General features: G+C 43.0%; 1 protein-coding gene across 2 annotated transcripts in view; it reads right to left on the bottom strand.

The window, feature by feature from the left end:
• Positions 1-5,523: 5,523 nt before the first annotated feature.
• The window catches only part of GAD2 (glutamate decarboxylase 2), a 227,069-nt gene continuing 212,940 nt past the window's right edge, over positions 5,524-19,652 (bottom strand). For both annotated transcript variants that reach the window (XM_063921647.1, XM_063921646.1), the window contains exons 15-16: positions 19,062-19,151; positions 5,524-10,303 (exon numbers count right to left, since the gene is read on the bottom strand). In XM_063921647.1, the coding sequence (XP_063777717.1) occupies positions 10,130-10,303; positions 19,062-19,151 (264 nt within the window). In that variant the 3' untranslated portion in view covers positions 5,524-10,129. The remainder of the gene's footprint in view (positions 10,304-19,061; positions 19,152-19,652) is intronic.

Below are 19,652 nucleotides of genomic sequence, written 5' to 3'. Positions count from 1 at the left end.
CCTGATGAGGTGGCGGATGGTCTCCTGAGGGATCTACTCCCAGACCTGGACTAAAGCATCCGCCAACTCCTGGACAGTCTGTGGTGCAACATGATGTCCCAGATGTGCTCAATTGGATTCAGGTCTGGGGAACGGGCGGGCCAGTCCATAGCATCAATGCCTTCGTGTTGCAGGAACTGCTGACACACTCCAGCCACATGATTGTCTTGCATTAGGAGGAACCCAGGGCCAACTGCACCAGCATATGGTCTCACAAGGGGTCTGAGGATCTCATCTCGGTACCTAATGGCAGTCAGGCTACCTCTGGCGAGCACATGGAGGGCTGTGCGGCCCCCCAAAGAAATGCCACCCCACACCATTACTTACACACTGCCAAACCGGTCATGCTGGAGGATGTTGCAGGCAGCAGAATGTTCTCCTTGGCGTCTCCAGACTCTGTCACGTCTGTCACATGTGCTCAGTGAGAACCTGCTTTCATCTGTGAAGAGCACAGGGCGCCAGTGGCTAATTTGCCAATCTTGGTATTCTCTGGCAAATGCCAAACGTCCTGTAAGCACAAACCCCACCTGTGGACGTCAGGCCCTCACACCACCCTCATGGAGTCTGTTTCTGATCATTTGAGTAGACACATGCACATTTGTGGCTTGCTGGAGGTCATTTTGCAGGGCTCTGGCAGTGCTCCTCCTGTTCCTCCTTGCACATAGGCGGAGGTAGCGGTCCTGCTGCTGGGTTGTTGCCTTCCTACGGCCTCCTCCATGTCTCCTGATGTACTGACCTGTCTGCTGGTAGCGCCTCCACGCTCTGGACACTACGCTGACAGATACAGCAAACCTTCTGGCCACAGCTCGCATTGATGTGCCATCCTGGATGAGCTGCACTACCTGAGCCACTTGTGTGGGTTGTAGACTCCATCTCATGCTACCACTAGAGTGAAAGCACCGCCAGCTTTCAAAAGTGACCAAAACATCAGCCAGAAAGCATAGGAGCTGAGAAGTGGTCTGTGGTCACCACCTGCAGAACAACTCCTTTATTGGGGTTGTCTTGCTAATTGCCTATAATTTCCACCTGTTGTCTATTCCATTTGCACAACAGCATGTGAAATTGATTGTCAATCAGTGTTGCTTCCTAAGTGGACAGTTTGATTTCACAGAAGTGTGATTGACTCGGAGTTATACTGTGTTGTTTAAGTGTTCCCTTTATTTTTTTGAGCAGTGTATATATATATATATATATATATATATATACATATATATACATTCACACACACACACACACACACACACACACACACACACACACACACACGTCCACTATGGTTTATTTTGCCAGTATGACCGCAAACCAATAACCATCACACAGTAAATGTTCATAGCCCTATCACTATTTAACAGAGATCTACTCCCTAGTCACCGTCCAGCTTTCCGGCATTGGTCATACAGACAAATGGCCCAGACAGTCTTTTATACAGGTGTTCTGGTTGATCACTGACATGCTTCCAGCTGCACCAGACTGCAGGGGAGAGTGGCACAGATACAGTATGACACACATTTTCTATCCTCCAAATACATAACTTCCATATATATTCTTTGTTAAATTGCCACTAGGCTATATTGTCAAACATGGCATAAGTAGGCTTCTGCAGCGTCAAAGAAATCTTCTGCTAACATGATCATGGTGGTATCATCTGCAGTAGGTAGCCTGACAATTTGTGCACATAAAATTAATATGTATCTCCTATATAATAGCCCAGATCTGTGACTCTGTGCCTGTGTGCCTAATGCTGGGTGGAGTTACAGCACTGGGTGGAGTCACAGATCTGCCCTACTATATAGGTTTTGCAGTAGCTGAGGCCTCGCCCCACATTGGTAATACAGTACCAGTCGTCCTGGTGGCGTCAGTTGCTGGTCAGCGTCGTCGGGTGACGGAGGAACCCAGAGAGGCCTCCATGCTCCTGCATGAGCCGAGCCGTGCAGTGGCCGTGGTGGGGCGCCATGCTGCGGGTATGCGGCGTGATGGGGAGCCCCCCAGGGGCCGGTGCCTGTCACCGGCTGGAGGACGCGACTACAGAGAGCAGCAGTGTCCCAGGACAGCCAATACCAGCGCGCTTGCACGACCACCGTCCCGGCCGCCAGGCAACAGCATGGCACAGGGGGTGGTGGGGAGGAGAGACCACCAATGGCGGCAGCACAGGCCTGGACACCAATCATTCACTCTGCTTGAGGGAAGAGGGGGGCTCCCTGTGTAACCCCTGACAGGAGAATAACCCCAAATCATCTCCCCCCTATGTCCTTATATAGGGGGCTCCCTGTGTAACCCCTGACTGACAGGAGAGAAGAATACTTCCTCATCATCATCTCCTCCCAATTGTCCTTAAATACGGGGCTTATTACTCCCCCAGACGCGGCACACCCACATTATTACTCCCCCACTCCGGCACCCACGCACCGGCAGCACCCCCACACCCCCTCCCTCATCCGCTGTTCCCACCTCTCCCCCACCCACGACTCCTCCGGACCCCCGGATCCCCAACACACCAGCACCCACCCCTCCCCCACCTGCGACACCCACGCACCTGCCCCTCCTTCACTTGCAGCACCCACGCATCCCCTCCCTCATCCGCTGCACCCACCCCTCACCACCCTCAACGTCTCCGGACCCCTGTCCCCCCCCCCACCCGGAACACCAGCACCCACCCCTCGACCACCTGCAGCACCTCTGGACCCCATCCGCCGCACCGCCGCCCCCCCGCCCCTTCTCCACCCGCAGCACCTCTGGAACCCCTCCCCCATCTGCAACAGACCCGCACCTGCCCCTCCCCAACCCGTAGCGCCTACGGGCCCCCTCCCCCATCTGCGGCCCCCACTCCCTCCACCATCGGACGCCCTTTCGTCGTGCAATATTTAACCACTAACAAAACTAGGAATGCAGGTAATACACAGCCATTTCTTGTGGCAGGCGAGGTGTGCATTCACAGGGGGCGCCCACCGTGGCTCTAGGTCGCTCTGTTTGTGCTCCCCCTCCTCCCTGACATTACTATTCCGCTCGGGGGACGGAGTTTTGTGCAATGATGCGTTTGCATCGTGACTTCACAACGCAAACGCTTCATTAATCGAAACTCCGCCTCCGATCGGAGTACTGATGACAGGGAGGGGGAGCCACCCAGGACACAGAGGGAGAGGCGGCCCGGTGCAGCCCGAATGAAGAGCCGGAAGCGGGATGGAAGAGGACCTCTGGCCGGCAGATGCCGCTGCTGTGCAAACGTAAGTATAATTCTCTCTCTCTCTGTAGAAGGGGACTGTGCCTGCCGTAATGTGTAAAATGGGGACTCTTGCCTGCCGTAATGTGTAAAACGGGGACTCTTACCTGCCGTAATGTGTAAAATGAGGACACTTGCCTGCCGTAATGAGTAAAATGGGGACTCTTGCCTGCCGTAATGTGTAAAATGAGGACACTTGCCTGCCGTAATGTGTAAAATGGGGACTCTTGCCTGCTGTAATGTGTAAAATGGGACACGTGTCTGCCGTACTGTGTATAAATGGGGACACGTGCCTGCCGTACTGTGTAGAATGGGGACACGTGCCTGCCGTACTGTGTAGAATGGGGACACATGCCTGCCGTACTGTGTAAAATGGGGACACGTGCATGCCGTACTATGTAAAATGGGGACATGTGCCTGCCGTAATGTGTAAAATGGGGACTCTTGCCTGCCGTAATGTGTAAAATGGAACACGTGCATGCCGTAATGTGTAAAATGGGACACGTCTGCCGTACTGTGTAAAATCGGGACACGTGCCTGCCGTAATGTGTAAAATAGGGACTCTTGCCTGACGTAATGTGTAAAATGGGGACACTTGCCTGCCGTAATGTGTAAAATGGGGACTCTTGCCTGCCGTAATGTGTAAAATGGGGACACTTGCCTGCCGTAATGTGCAAAATGGGGACACATGCCTGCCGTACTTTGTAAAATAGGGACACGTGCCTGCCGTAATGTGTAAATTGGGGACTCTTGCCTGCCGTAATATGTAAAATGGGGACTCTTACCTACCGTAATGTGCAAAATGGCGATTTAATGTATCAAGGGCATTGCGGTGTGTGACATAATATGGTGCAGGGGGCATTACTGTGTGGGGCTTAATATGGTGGCATTTTTTTTCCCCTGTGTGTGGTTGTGATCTGTTGGTGGAGGGGCAAAAACTGGGGTGTAAGGTCGTCTTTTCACACGAGGCCACACCCTTTTTAACGAGGCCACGCCCATTTTAACGAGGCCATGTCCCCTTGCCGGGTGCACACAAAATGTTTGTTTTTATATCTATGGTGGGGGGGTGCATTTTTTATATGTCAATGGGGGGGGGGAAGCATTTTTAAGTCTCGCACTGGGAGCCAACTTGGCTAGAAACAGCCCTCAGGTAACACTCCATATGATACAAATATTGAACCCAAGAAAGGCGTGCAGGGGTTAAGGGGGCATAGCCCCTTGCGACGGTGTGAAGAGCGCCCGTAGGGCACGATGAAGCACCTGGTTATATTGTATTTAAATAGTACCAAAACGTATCAGAGTTCTGTACATCGGACATTATTCAGACACGTCTCTCGTTCTGCTTATTCTACAATATAATTTCCATACCACAGGTATAAAAGCACACATAAGGACCGTTTTGTATCAGAAGCCGAATACTCCACCATTACTATGAATCGTGGCAGGTCACCAGAACTCCTGGAAGAAAGCAACATTAACATTTGTGTATACACTGTACAATTTCCAGGATACCGCCGGTCAGCATACCTCCGCTGCTATCCCGGCAGCGGAATGCCGGTGGGGGCGAGAGCAACAAGCCCCTTGCGGGCTCGGTGGCACAGGTTCTATTCCCATTCTATGGGTGTCGTGGACACCCACGAGTGGGAATAGTCCCTGCTAGTCGGCATGCCGACTGTTGGGATTCTCAGTGGGCAGATGTAGGTGGAGGTGTTGTGACCGGCGTTCTCCTGACCGCCGGTCACATAACTACAGTACATACCATTTCAAGGTATCCAGTCGAATGTTTGAAAGTAATCATATTGACATTCATAATGTCGACACCACAATATATAAGGTATCTTTATTCCATTGTGAGATATTGGGGGTTATTCAGAGTTGTTAGCTAACCAAAAAAGCACACCAATGGGCAAAACCATGCTGCACTGTAGGTGGGGTAGATGTAACATGTGCAGACAAAGTTAGATTTGGGTGGGATGTGTTCAATCTGAAATCTAAATTGCAGTGTAAAAATAAAGCAGCCAGTATTTACCCTGCACAGAAAAATATAACCCACCCAAATCTAACTCTCTCTGCACATGTTACATCTGCCCCACCTGCAGTGCAGCATGGGTTTGGCCATTAGTGTGCTTTTTTGGTTTGCTAACAACTCTGAATAACCCCCATAGTGCAAAAACAATAGTAGTAGTAGTAGTAGTAGTAGTAATAGTAATAATAATAATAATAATAATAATAATAATAATAATAATAATAATAAAAAACAACTAAAATATTATCACATCTGTACATCTTTATTAGATTTAAAATAGACAACATTGGTAAAATACAACACTTTAATAAAACACGTTTATTTGGTAGACAGAAGTAGCTCTTCCTTCTCTAAAGAGACAGCAAAATCTTCTTTATTACACAACAACTTCAGGAATTAACAAAGACCCGTAAGCACACGCTTTAGACACTGGAAAAGAACATGTTACTGTAGGACAATCACAATCACCAGATAATGAGCTTCCATACAGTATTTATGTGCAGTTACTCCTAAATAAAAGGGCATATTTGGTCTATTTTTGTTGCTGAATGGCAGTGCTTCTATCACAAATACTTATTAAAAATATTCAGCTAATCCTGTGGGTAGAGGGTTTGTTTAGGAATACATTGTGCTATCGACAGCATTTTCTCATAAGAAAGTACATTGGTCCAAAAAATTTGTAATAAGCCAGTTTCACAATAACAACATAGAATAATACAAGTGTACTAAAAATAAAAGTAATCTCAATAATATATTGTACAAAGCTTATACATCAACACAGGTTGAACTGCCACACTATACACAACCTCAATCTGAGGTGACGAGACAGTAATATTAAATATAAGAAAGGCAACACAGTTACAGACAAATTTGTTTCTTTTTCTTAATTCACATCTGCGTGACATACGATCAACACCAACTCCTGTGTGCAGGAAACAGAACCACACATTGCACTTTATTTATTTTTAAATTAAAGATATTGCAGAGTATTGTAAATTTTATACATTTTCAGAAATAAAGTTGAACTAGGGTTAGCTAAAAATGAAAAAGCCAGTATACACAATTATTCAGCTGACTGCGGCATGAAAAACATGGAGGCATTCAAAGGGATTATTTGTTTAAAATGTTGCATATTAAAATGATAAACTCAAAAATATTTTACCGTTGTAATCTGTGTTATATAAATGGAAGGAGAGTTTTATTTAAGTCTCGGCCCTTTATGCCAATAAATGTAATTATTATCAAAGGATTGAGAATAAATGGCAGATATGGTGAGCTGCAGATATATGCACCGTAAGTACTAATACAGTATTCAGGCAAAATTAATACTATTTGGTTTGCTATAGTCTTTGCAGTTGTTTAGGTCATAGTGGAATCAGATATATATTTTTATAACTAATGCTGATACCTGTCAAGATCTGTGCTATTATTTAATTTTGGTTATGAGTAACAATCAAAGTATTAGTTTAAGGGTACATAGATAGCACCTTATTCTCTTTAAGGTACATATGAATAGGGTCTGAGCACCTTATTGTAGAGCTAGATTAAGACTACATAGGACCCTAGGTCCCACACAGGTTTGAGTCCTCTTTCCACTTAAATTTGTCAATAATTAGTCAAATTATAAATAAATAAAAATGGGTTAGGGTAATTTGGTACTCTCAGTGTTCACTTGGCCCCAGTCAGTGTAGGGCAGAGTCATCTCTCCAAGAATTGAAGAGCTGACCCCATAACAGCCACATGGTGGATGCTGTTGCCAATGAAGCAAGACCAAATGTAAGCGAGTAAGTGTGCTAGTGCTGCATGGGGTGAGATGTCAGTGAGTGCTGTTAGGGGGCAGTGAGTGCTGAAGGGGGTCAGTGAGCTGTGAGTGCTCAAGGGGGGGCAGTGAGCTGTGCAGGGATAGTGAGTGCTGCAGGTGGGGGCAATGAGCTATGAGGGGGCAGTGAGCTGTGAAGGGGCAGTGAGTGCTATGAGGGGGCAGAGAATGCTTTGATGGGGCAGAGAGGTTTGTGAGGGGGCAGTAAGTGCTGTGAGGGAGCTGTGAGTATTGTAACGGGCAGTGAGTACTATGAGGGGGCAGAGAATGCTTTGATGGGGCAGAGAGTTTTGTGAGGGGGCAGAGAGTGCTGTGAGTGGGCAGTGAGCTTTGAGGGAACAGTGAAAGCTGTGAGTGTTGTAAGGGGGCAGTGAGTTGTGGGGGGCAGTGAGTGCTATGAGGGCAGAAAGAGTGCTGTGATGGGGCAGAGAGTGCAGTGAGCTGTGAGAGGGTATTAAGTGCTGTGAGAGGCAGTGAGCTGGGAGGTGGCAGTGAGTGGTGTGAGGGGGGCAGAAAGCTGTGAGTGGGCAATGAGCTGTGGGAGGGGCAGTGAGTGCAGTGATGGGTACATTTAGCTGTGAGGGGCAGTGAACAGTGAAGGGGCAGTGAGTGAGGGAATTAGTCTGTGGAATATAAATATGGAAATAATTTCTAAAATATGGTACCATTAATTTAATTATTAATAATTGATAATAAAATGTGAACCAATTCTAAGGGCCAGATTGTCAATCAATTACAATGATTTATTATTTGAATAATAAATAAAACATTGACATCTTTCTGGGTTCCCTGAAAGTTTTGTTCATTTATAATTTTATTAACATCTCCAACAAATCACTAGTTAGCAGTTAAATGATTTTGACATCTATTAAAATGAAATATATATATATATAGTGTTATATTCCTTGTTTACAGTGCTAGGAGGGGCTATGTGGAACATTTATTTCAACACAGGGAACCTTCAGTCATCAGTTTTCAGTGGTTCTAAACTGAGCAAGAGAAATAGTCAAATTAGCAAGAGCAATCATCTGAAATTAGCTGCATTCACAAGCCTGGACTCTCTTTTGTTGATAATAACATACTGTAGTAAGCAAATTGATTTAGTGGGGACATGTTGTAAAATTAGAACTGATTATGGCTCCATTAGACTCAATTCATCTTAACATAAGCTGCATGGAACACGTAAAAGTGCAAGCATCTAAATGGATAAAAAAAACTGTATACATTTTACTGATGCAGACCAGAGATATTGTAGCCATTTTAAATATTAAGAATGTTCTTTTGTATACATCAGCTTTAAATTACAATATAAGAAATGAACAGAAAGCAACATATTATCGCTTTAGTACAGTCATGAGTTAAACATTTTTCTCTTTCTAATATTGTGATTCTAGTGCCACAAGCTTTGTCATTGTACATTATATATAAGTAATTACGTATATAAGATTATATAAAATACTGATGATACATCATCAATGTAACAACACCATACTGTACGTCAAGTATTGGTCACAGTGCATACTGATTGTGCGTCTTATGAGGCTAATAGGGGTGTTTACATGGAAAGTACCATGACTTTTATTTTACTTCAGACATTTGTGCACCTAAAATGTTAAACAATTATGAGTACCACTTTAAATTGGCTGTATAACAAGTGGGTAAACTGGTGGAACAATGAGGAGCCACAATGTATGTGAATGCTCACACAATCAGTAATATATCTAGGAGTCTGAGCCATCTGGTAAAGAGAAGGACTTGCTTAGCTGTGTCATGACATTATGACATCATGATGTCACCCATGCTGTACTGTACGTCTGGACTGTACTGATGGGTACATCATGGTGGATGCTCAGAGCCAGTGGATCAGTAAGCCTAAAGCCAGTAGCTCAGACCAAAAGGCAAGGTTGGGGCAATTTGTGGAGAGCCTCTCCAAGCATCTTGCCGGGGTCGCCAGGGTTAAATTTGTGGGTGGCTGAGTTGGACAACAACCCCATCAAATGTCCAGCTGTACATACCACTCCAATATAAAACACAATCCTGGTTTTCAACCAGGGTTGATAAACTATCCATGCAGACCAGGGAACAAATGCATGCATGGACCACACCGTGGGTTCCTGGGTGGAGGTTAGTGCACAATTATTCAGAGTTATTTAACAATAACTTAAATGTATTCTTGGGTATGAAATAGATAAAACCTGCTGATTACTGTATGCTCATCTTTACATTCATTCACTGTACATTTTGCATTTTGCTTTATGAAAGGTGAATTACAGTAAAGGGAAGTGAATGATTCATAAAGAATATTGAGTATCTAGATTTACCACTGATTTTAGTACAGCAAACTCAGTTATTGCTTCCACAAACTTAACTTACAATTAACATATGAACATTCATATTCTAAATAAATTTGAGATTTAAAATACTGTAGTATCAATAGAATGACTTGTAAATGATTCTTTATTCCACCTACTTCTAAAATAAGTATTCAGTGCATCATTGTTTATATAATTTTTTTTAAAGACTCCTAATTATTTCTACTCAGAAATAATCCTTATGCTCATTTTATAACCAATACAAAATAAAATCTGTACTTTATAAAATAGGATATTTGTAATATATATATAGATAGATCATTTTGGAAAATTATGTCTTTATATCAAATGTAAATTAGAAATCCATTCTAACACTATGAAAGGCAATGCATATACTGTATTTTAATTCTTCTCATGTCTTTGCCCTAGGAAGTATCCTTTGAAATGCCCTGATCTTTTAATATACTAGGCACATTCACATAAAGTACTGTAGCAATCATTTTAACACACATAATTTTTCCTATATGTCTGAATGGAAGCAAGTTGATCGTCTAAAAGCAAAACTAAATGGCGTAAGTGTTTCTCAAACACGGTTATACTCAAGTTATACGGCACAATATAGAATTACTGTTGAACGCACTACATATACTGTATATTCACACAGCTCTGACAAATCTATTGTGTACCCATGACTTTCAAACAGAATAAGGATCACTTTATAAATCCTGTCCAAGCCGTTCAATTTCTTCGATCAAGAAATCAATGTCTTGATGAGCTGCTGCTGGGTTAGAAATCACCATGCGGAAAAAGTTTACTTTGTCTCCGTGGGGCTGGTAACTGACCATGGTGGTTCCATATTCCATCATCCTGGCTTTGATCACAGGAGCAACCTGCATAAGTGCAAAGAAAAGTATATTGGTACAGTTGGGGGGTTTACGCATGAACAAATGAACTTAGAACAGATGCCACATCAGAGGGTCAGCAAGTAAGTGCTAGGAAGGGATGCCCCTTCTTCCACCACTCTATTGTCTTTCCTCTATGTCTTCAAGTTAGTAACAGATTTTACTATTTTCTACTTGGTAATATCCATTTTACAGGGTCAGCCGACTTATGGCCCCCTTCACAGATGTTTCATCCTGGGCCCAACTCTCCTTGAGAGATGAGATTGAAAAAATTGGAGCTCTCAATATATAATACCTAATTGATAATATATTAGGGTGGATTAAGAAAGCAAATATAAAACATTACATAACATTTGAACATGAATGGGCACTCTGACATGAAGGAGCCCCTACGGGGTGCCTTGCATACCGTATGCATTATGCTCAAAGCAGACGTTACAGGAAGGGCCTATCAAAGCCAATGGGTGGTGTCATTTTCAGAACATAACTTTGATTATAGGGTGGTTTCTCGCACCTTCTAAGGATTCAGGAGGTGTGCAACCTCCTGAATTCTTCCATCATCTACGCCAATAATGAGGTGTGTCTGGGAGACATAGAAATCTACGGCTTTGACTATGACTTTCAAAGCCCATGGGTGGTGTCATTTTCAAAACATAACTTTGATTATGGGGTGGTTTCTCGCACCTTCTAAGGATTCAGGAGGTGTGCAACCTCCTGAATTCTTCCACCATCTACGCCAATAATGAGATGTGTCTGGGAGACATAGGTGTGGTATAGAAGATCTAAAGTGTCTAGGTTGACATTGACAAAAGGTCAACATATGAAAAGTTAACATGGAAAAAAGGTCAACATATGAAAGGTCAACATTGGAAAAAGTCAACATGGGCAAAAGGCTGACATGGCAATGGTTGACACAAAAATGGTAAAAATAATTTTTTTTCCATTTTTGGGGTTAATGTGGATAGTTTTTCCATCTAGTACCACCATTTGTAGAAACAAAGCCACTCGCAGGCTCTCTTCCCAAGCCAAGCTTCGGACACGGTGTCTCGCTCTGCTCCTCTTCGCTGCGCTCGCCATAAGGTTACTAAAGGTTATGATTTGTGACATTAATAGTCAAGGATGGAAAAAGTCGAAAAACATGAATAAAAATGTGTCGACCATTGCCATGTCGGCCATTTGAACCTGTTGACATTTTGTTCATGTTGACCTTTTCCAGTATTGACATTACATAGTTCGACCTTTTCCTGTCAACCTTTCATAGGTTGATCTTTTATCCATGTCAACCTTTTGTCTATGTTGACCTAATGCACGTTGACCATATGGTGTCGACCTATTGACTGTCGACCTAGACATTGTAGAGCTGTGGTCTACAGTAGCTATCATTTACAGCACAGGCTATAAAATGACATCTACAATCTGATTGGTTGCTATGGGAATCATCTACATTTTTCCTTTTTAGAAGGTTTGCTAAATCCTGCCATATCCATTGTCTTTTAGGCCAAACTCCTCCTTGTCAATTTTTCATCCTGAAATGATTTACATGAAGAAAAGTATACTTTAGCAAACTACTGCTAAAAACTATGATGAAGGTTGTGCTTTCATTCCAGACAATCCGAAAACAGGGCATTAACCAGAGTTGTCCAACAGATGGCCAATGGGGTGCATATGGCTTTCCAAAGTGTTGTAACTTGTCAATATAGTTTATTGTATGAATTAGTTTATATGGCATTCTGATGTGAAATACAGGTTGAGTATCCCATATCCAAATATTCCGAAATACTGACTTTTTTGAGTGAGAGTGAAATAGTGAAAACTTTGTTTTTTGATGGCTCAATGTACACAAACTTTGTTTAATACACAAAGTTATTAATAATATTGTATTAAATGACCTTCAGGCTGTGTGTATAAGGTGTATATGAAACATAAATGATTTGTGTGAATGTACACACACTTTGTTTAATGCACAAAGTTATAAAAAATATTGGCTAAAATGACCTTCAGGCTGTGTGTATAAGGTGTATATGTAACATAAATGCATTCTGTGCTTAGACTTAGGTCCCATCACCATGATATCTCATTATGGTATGCAATTATTCCAAAATACGGAAAAATCCGATATCCAAAATACCTCTGGTCCCAAGCATTTTGGATAAGGGATACTCAACCTGTATATCATTTTAAAGAAATAATAGCGCCAACCCTACCAGGTAAAATATCAAAGAATGTATTAACACTAACAGAAGGATAAATGGCATGCCATTGGTAGTCGGATAATGAACCTCTTCTAGACAAGTCAATAGATGGATATACATTATCCAGATGACAATATAGTCCACATTCTTTAATTAGGATTTCATTAATGGTCACTATAATAAATAAATCCCAAACTATACTTACTGAATGAACACAGTTTTTGGTGGGTTTCCCCTTCTTTATTTTGTTTCTATCTCAACATACATAAACTTATTGCAACTGTTTTCTCTCCATATTTGTGAAGCAATTATGACAGTTAGTTCCCTTTAAAGGAGTAATACTGTAATACTGAAGGCTCATACTCTTAATGCTTGTTTCCGTATTGCAGATTTGACACTGTTGAGCTGCAAATGCTTAGAGGAAAATTTACAAAGAATCTTGTTTGACTTCCAAACCAAATTGATCACTGGTCATCACCAGCGGGAGGGGTGTAAAGTCATCCCCCAAAAGCATAACCAGCCCTGGACCTTTGAGCCCGGCCTAGTACTGGAAAATCATGGGGAAAAAGGGCGTGTGTCCCCCTGTTTTTCTGTAATCTGCACCGGGCTGAATCAGTCAGGGGGCTAAGCAGGAAGACTGGACTCACATACTGGTGTTCCCCATCCATCACGTAATCCACCCCCAAACTGGTCCACCCAGGCCTGGAATTCTTTGGAAAGTGGGGTCACCTTCACCAAAAAAGGGGTCCCACCTCCCGAGGAACCTCCAAGCCTTGGCTGAAAACCTGTGGCTATTCCCCACACCCCTGGTTGCGATGGGTGCAGGGTTAATAGTGTAAGTGGAGTGTAATATTGTTCTTCATAGTACAGATAGTAATATTGTTCTTCATAGTACAGATCCCAGCAAGCCTCCCCTAGTATGCTGTCACTTGTAGAACCACAAGTGCCTGCATGCCCAGACATTAGGGCCCCCTAGCTCCTGTCGTTCCCCCTAGACCTGATGGTTCTTCTGAAGGAGGAACACCTTTTTTGGACTGACCAGATTGGGGGTGGTTTAAGTGATGTCAGGGGAACCCTGTGATGTGTGTCTCCCTGCTATGGCGTAAGACCCACGGCTGTTTCAGCCTGGTTACTGGAAAAACAGGGAGACCCCTTATATTCGGTTGCGATTTTGAATGTTTTTAACAACACAATTCTTAGTACAGTAAATCCGTGATTTATATTTTGGTCTATGTAAAGCATACAATGTTTGGGCCGATGATTTAATGCCTTATTTTGCTGACTAAGGGGCAATATTCTTCATGAAAAAATTGTGCAATGAGAATTTTTTTGTCTTAAATTCTCATTGCATTCTCTAACAATTGTTTCATGATTCATCATTGCACCTCTTAAAATAATCACTACCTAAAACTGCTTATTGCAGAATCAGATTTTTGGGAAATGGCAATTTTCCCTTCAGACTGCCGGCTGCAGAATGGAGCATTGCAGCTGCAGCCACCCGACCCCCTGCTGGCACCTTATTGCTGGGTCTCCCTGACTGCAGAAATCACTCAGCAGCCGCGGTGCCCCCCCCCCCTTCCCTGCTGGACATTATTGCCGGGACTGCAGTCGCTGCCACCACCCCCCAGGCCACACCAGCACCTATTGCTGCAGCCACCTGCCGCCCAGAGATCACACTGCAGTCGCAACCCCCATCCCCCCCCCCCCGCTGCCGAGACATTTTTACATTATTACTGTGGCTGCCCAGATGAGCCACGGCCCCCTCTTTCTCCCGCCGCTGGTACATTATTACTGTGTCTGCAGCCACAGCCCCCCCCCTCCCCCTTATGATAAGAATTGGGGCCTGTTCGCCATCTCGGGACGGTGTTCAAGCTCCAAAAAAAAGATGAATATTCCCCTCAAGTTATGTTTTCTATGCAAATTTCTAGCAGTTTTGTCATTAGTAAATCTGCAAAACTGATGGCAAATCACAGAAAAACATCAAAATCTATCTTTAGTAAATTTACCCCTAAGGGACATCTAAGTTATGGAAGTGTTATCCCAGAGTTAAGTACGTTTATTTTGATCTTCTTACTCTACCTGCTTAATTGCAGCTAGAAAATGACTTCAGAGCTTGGATAGTCTCAGAATATGTATTGGAATAATGTTGGGAATGAATCATACTAAATAAACACAAGATATCTTGGCTTTGCACTGATGCGCCTGAACATAGCGCTCAACATACAGTACATTAAGGTGAATGGCTGAGCTTGATGCTTAACAAACACCACCGCACAGTGGCGGCACTAGTGAGTGGTGGGCCCAGGTGCAACAAAATGCTTTGGGCCCCCCATCCCATCCAAGTCCACCCCCTCACCCATGGAGAGGATCTGGTGAGGGGTACCTGCTCAGGGCCAGGGAAATGGATACCTAGCAGCAGTGCTGTAACTAGACATTTTAGCGCTGTGTGCAAGAAACAGTATCAGAGCCCCCCTCCTCTATGTAAAACAGGGGCAGTGCGCGCCGTAGGCGCGCGCACAAATATAGGGGCGTGGCTTCGTGGGGAAGGGGTGTGGCCTCAAAATAATACCAATTCATATAACGGTGCACAGTAGTCTCCATTATTCAAATTACGCCGCACAGTAGCACCACTACACCAGGTAGAGCCCTTTTTACACCTTACGGCGGACAGATTCCCCTTTTTACACATTACGGCAGACAGCGTCCCCTTTTTTACACATTACGGCAGACAGCGTCCCCTTATTTCACATAACAGCAGACAGCATCCCCCTTTTTACACATTAAGACAGACAGACAGAATAGATAGATAGATAGACAGAAAGACTAGATTATACTTACTGTCTCCGCTGGCAGTCAGGCTCCTCGGTGCAGCTTGATGGCAGATGATGATCCCAGGCAGGGGAGAAGAAGGAGGAGGGAGGTGGAGGAGGGAGCTGCAGCAGCGCAATGTAATTGGTGGAGGCGCTGCTGCTGCTGTCCCTCTCCTTCACCATAGGCTGTCCTCCGCCGCTGTGAATGCTGGGATGCGCTTCCCAGCATTCACAGCGGCGGACAGCCTATGGTGAAAGAGAGGGACAGCAGCAGAAGCACCTCCACCAATTACACTGCGCTGCTGCGGCTCCCACCTCCACATCCCTCCTCCTCCTTTCCCCCCGTGGCCGCAGTGCTCCTCTCCTCGGCGGGCGGTGGACAGCGGCATGTAATGAGTCAGTTTGACTCATTACATGCCGCGCTGGCTTTGGGCCCTTTGACAGTGGCGGGCCCCAGTGCAAGACACTGCTTGCACTGGCGGTAGTTCCGCCACTGCCACCACATACAGGAACGAGATACAATTCTAGCTGCTGTGTAAACTTCACAACAAAATGTTCAATCCCTTAAACTTTAGATTAAATGTTGATTTCATTAAATTAATCATTTCCATTTTCACATAAAATACTGCTCAGTTCAGCATTGCATTAATCGGCATTGCCAGATGAGTCTTTCCACTTATTAATGTTTATACCAAATGATGTATACCGTATAGGAGGAACTTTGTTGGGGATGAAAGCGATTGCTGTGATTATTCTTGAAGATGAGTTCAGCATTTGCATAAAAAATATGCATGTCATTAATAAGTTACCAGCAAGGTTATGAGTATTTATCTGTTCCTAATCTACTTGATGATCTTACTCATGGGTGTGGTTTAGTAGATCTACTGTAAAGAGATATACAGTCAATACGTCGATCTCAAATAGTCAACATGCAAACGATCGACAGGGTCAAAAGGTTGACATGGAAAATGTAGACAATAGAACAGGTTGACGAGTACAAAAGGTCGACAAGGTCAAAACATCAAAATAAATATGGTTGACAGTATTGAGTATTTTTTTGTGTCATTTTGTATGTTTCACCATATATGAGCCAAATTAGTGGAAATATGTACCCTCGTGGGCTCACTTCACTTGCCATGCTTTGGGCAACATGCCTTACTCTGCTATCACTGCACTCGGCACACATTAATATTCCTAATCGTAGTCCACGTGGATGGTAACTGATGAAAAAGTTTTTAAAAATTCACATTTTTTTAAATTGTGTCAACCATATGTGTCGACCATTGTCATTTTGACCTTTTTAACTTGTCGACCTTAAGCACTGTATATCTTTTACTTGTTGACCTTTTGACCCTGCCAGCATTTTGACTCTGTCGACCTCACGCATTTTGACCATTTGTGTCAACCTGTTGACTATCTATCTTTTTACTGTAGATATATCAACCGGATACCCGTATTCATTTGCATCTGATACATTCAGTTCTAATCTCATTCTTGTAATGTCATAATTTCAGTAAAAGATAAACTCCTCAGGAACATACTGAGCATTTCCATATGTATATTGACATGGTCAAGGGAATGGCTGAGAAAGACAATAGTTAACTTAAAGGGGTCCAAATATAAAGCCAACAAATGTTCATGGAAGTTCAGAGAGGCCTAACAGGAAAAGGCCAGAGACCAACCATGGAGTAACTGAGGCAGGAAACGGTCAAGGTGTTGCCCATACCAACAGGATTCTGGCTATCATTTCTCTTTTACACCATAGAAATTGAAAGACAAAATCTAACTAGTTGCTATGGCAACACCACCACTTTTCATATTTAGAAGCTATAGTAAATATACCCTCAGAGGTGTCCAGAGACGATGCATTCAGCTCCAAGAGCATTGAACGGACTTCTTATTAAAACTATTATACAATACAAGATACAGACTACTCTATTTAAAGCTGCACGTTAATACATCACATGAATACTGTTCTTCTCCATAAACATAGCTCAGTGCACAGAAATGGCCTGTTTTCATAAATGTATCTCACAGTTAGGAAATAGGAATCCCATGTGCCCTTCTGCTCTCAGGGAAGACACCCCTTTTCCAATTAAATGATTCAGTTTACAGTCTTTTAGTTTTGATGAACCCAGCTTAATTTGATAAACAGAGAACAGTTTCTTGGAACTAAATTACTTTGGCAAAAAAATCAGAACTTCAGAACTAGGCTGAGAACATCGTCTGAGCAAAATCACCCTGGTGAAGATGTACTAAGCCTTGGAGAGTGATAAAGTGGTGATAAAGTAGACAGAAATAAAGTACAAGCCAATCAGCTTCTAACTGCCATGTTACAGGCTGTTTTTAAAAAATGACAGGAGCTGATTGGTTGGTAGTTTATCTGTCTCCAATTTATTATTCTTTAAGGCTTAGAACATCTGCCCCTAAGGGGTCTAGGCACTAACCCTGGAGAGAAATAAAGTACTAACCAATTAGCTACTGTAATTTTTTAAAACACAGCCTGTTACAAGGCAATTAGGAGCTGATTGGCTGGTACTTTATTTCTGTCTACTTTATCTCTCTCCAATTGTTAGTACATAGACCCCGTAATTGGCCCCTAAGTGACATGGGGTTCATAGTTTTGTATTTTCAAAATTGTGTGAACCCTGAAAACATCAGACATTACCATGCAGTGGCTGTCAACTATCGGCCAGGTGGAAGATACAAGTAAGTAGTCCAACTTAACATACTGCAATTCCAAATGTGCGTCTGTGAAATATTTGCTTAAGGGCATATAATAATATGGCGACTAATAATCACAGCTAGATAATGATGCCCAAAAAGACATACTACACCCAGCAATACTAATATACTGTACCCAGCAACAGTGGCCGGGAAGAAGCAGTTTACACAGTGACTTTGCACCAAAAGATTTATGTAAGAGTCAGGTCCCAGCAATTAATGGCGGTGGTGCTACTGTCTGTGATAGACAAAATAGGCCCTTGTTAATTTATTATCATGTTGGGGGTCTCGCACAATGAAATGCGTTTTCTTGCCCAGTGGCATGGTAGGAAGCAGGTGCCCTCCCCAGCGCCACATCTGCCCCCCCCCTTTGAATAAAGGGTGCCCCCTGTGGAGTGTGCTGGCCCGCTATGCGTCTCCGCAATCTATAATTTATTACATTATTTTTTTTAGGGGCGTAGACCCGTCTCCTATGTAGGCCATTACCAGGGCCCGGCGTGGCTCTCTATGCCCCTGTTCTTGTCATGCACTGACCTCCAGCATCCAAACAGAGCTCTTTCTACAACAGAAACCTGAACAGAAACCAGCTAAACATTGAGCAGGGAATAGAAGACTTGCTGGTAGCAGAAGCTCCATATTACATTTATGTTAGCAGAAAAACAATCAGGGGCAGATCTCAGTGTACACAGACCTACCCAGGGGGCAAATGGAAAGCAGCATGAAACTGAAGCTATAGATGGAACTAGTAAATTATAGAAAAATGGCACATTGGCAGTTTGGCACCAATTGCCCATCATGCCAGATGTCTCTAACTGTTCCATACTCACATAGAAAATGAACAGCAATTGGCAGTTGCACATGTGTTGCTGTGTGTCTAACACAGGTATGCTGTATCTGGCTGTTGTTATTTTTGTTTTGTTTTTTAGCCATTGTAGTTATATAACTTTTTATCTAAGGGTAATTATATCATTGCTCCATCTAGCTGTTCACAATATGCAATTAAAAAGGGAAAAAAATTACCTTTATAAGTCTTTCCATTCTTTCTTCATTATCTTCCATATGTCTTAAGCTTGGTGGTATATACCAGAAGCAAACATTTGTATGCTGAGGCTATTAAATAGGAAACATTCTGCATTAGACAATGGTACAGTACATTGTCATTTACAAGTAGCTAGATGAGATATAACTGAATATATTATGTATCTACTAGTTTTCTGTTTTTAAAAGACGAGTAAAGAAATCTTTAAATCAAATATTTTAAACAGAATCTTAGAACTTAGTACAATCCTTCATTCGTATTTTACTATAACGCTACGCAAATCGGCCAGTAACGGTGACCACATTTTGGGTTGGGGTCAATTACAGTATATATTAATAGGAACTGGCAGAAGGCATTACATGATGATGACTGTATTCTCAAAATGAATGCAGCCATCAACTGACTACAGTACCGAGCTGGACCTAGTAACAGCTTTATGTAAATGAAATCATTTAATTGTTTTCTATCAGGCACAGTCTATTGATATATATTGGTGTAGAACAAGATTATTGGACATTGATGGCCTTTTTATTAGTACTATACAGGTGAAACTCAGAAAATTAGGATATTGT

The sequence above is a fragment of the Pseudophryne corroboree genome, chromosome 5 (assembly GCF_028390025.1).
Source record: "Pseudophryne corroboree isolate aPseCor3 chromosome 5, aPseCor3.hap2, whole genome shotgun sequence".
Classification (NCBI taxonomy): domain Eukaryota; kingdom Metazoa; phylum Chordata; class Amphibia; order Anura; family Myobatrachidae; genus Pseudophryne; species Pseudophryne corroboree.
Note: the sequence above shows the minus strand (reverse complement) of the source record. Positions and strands in the feature narration are given on the sequence as shown.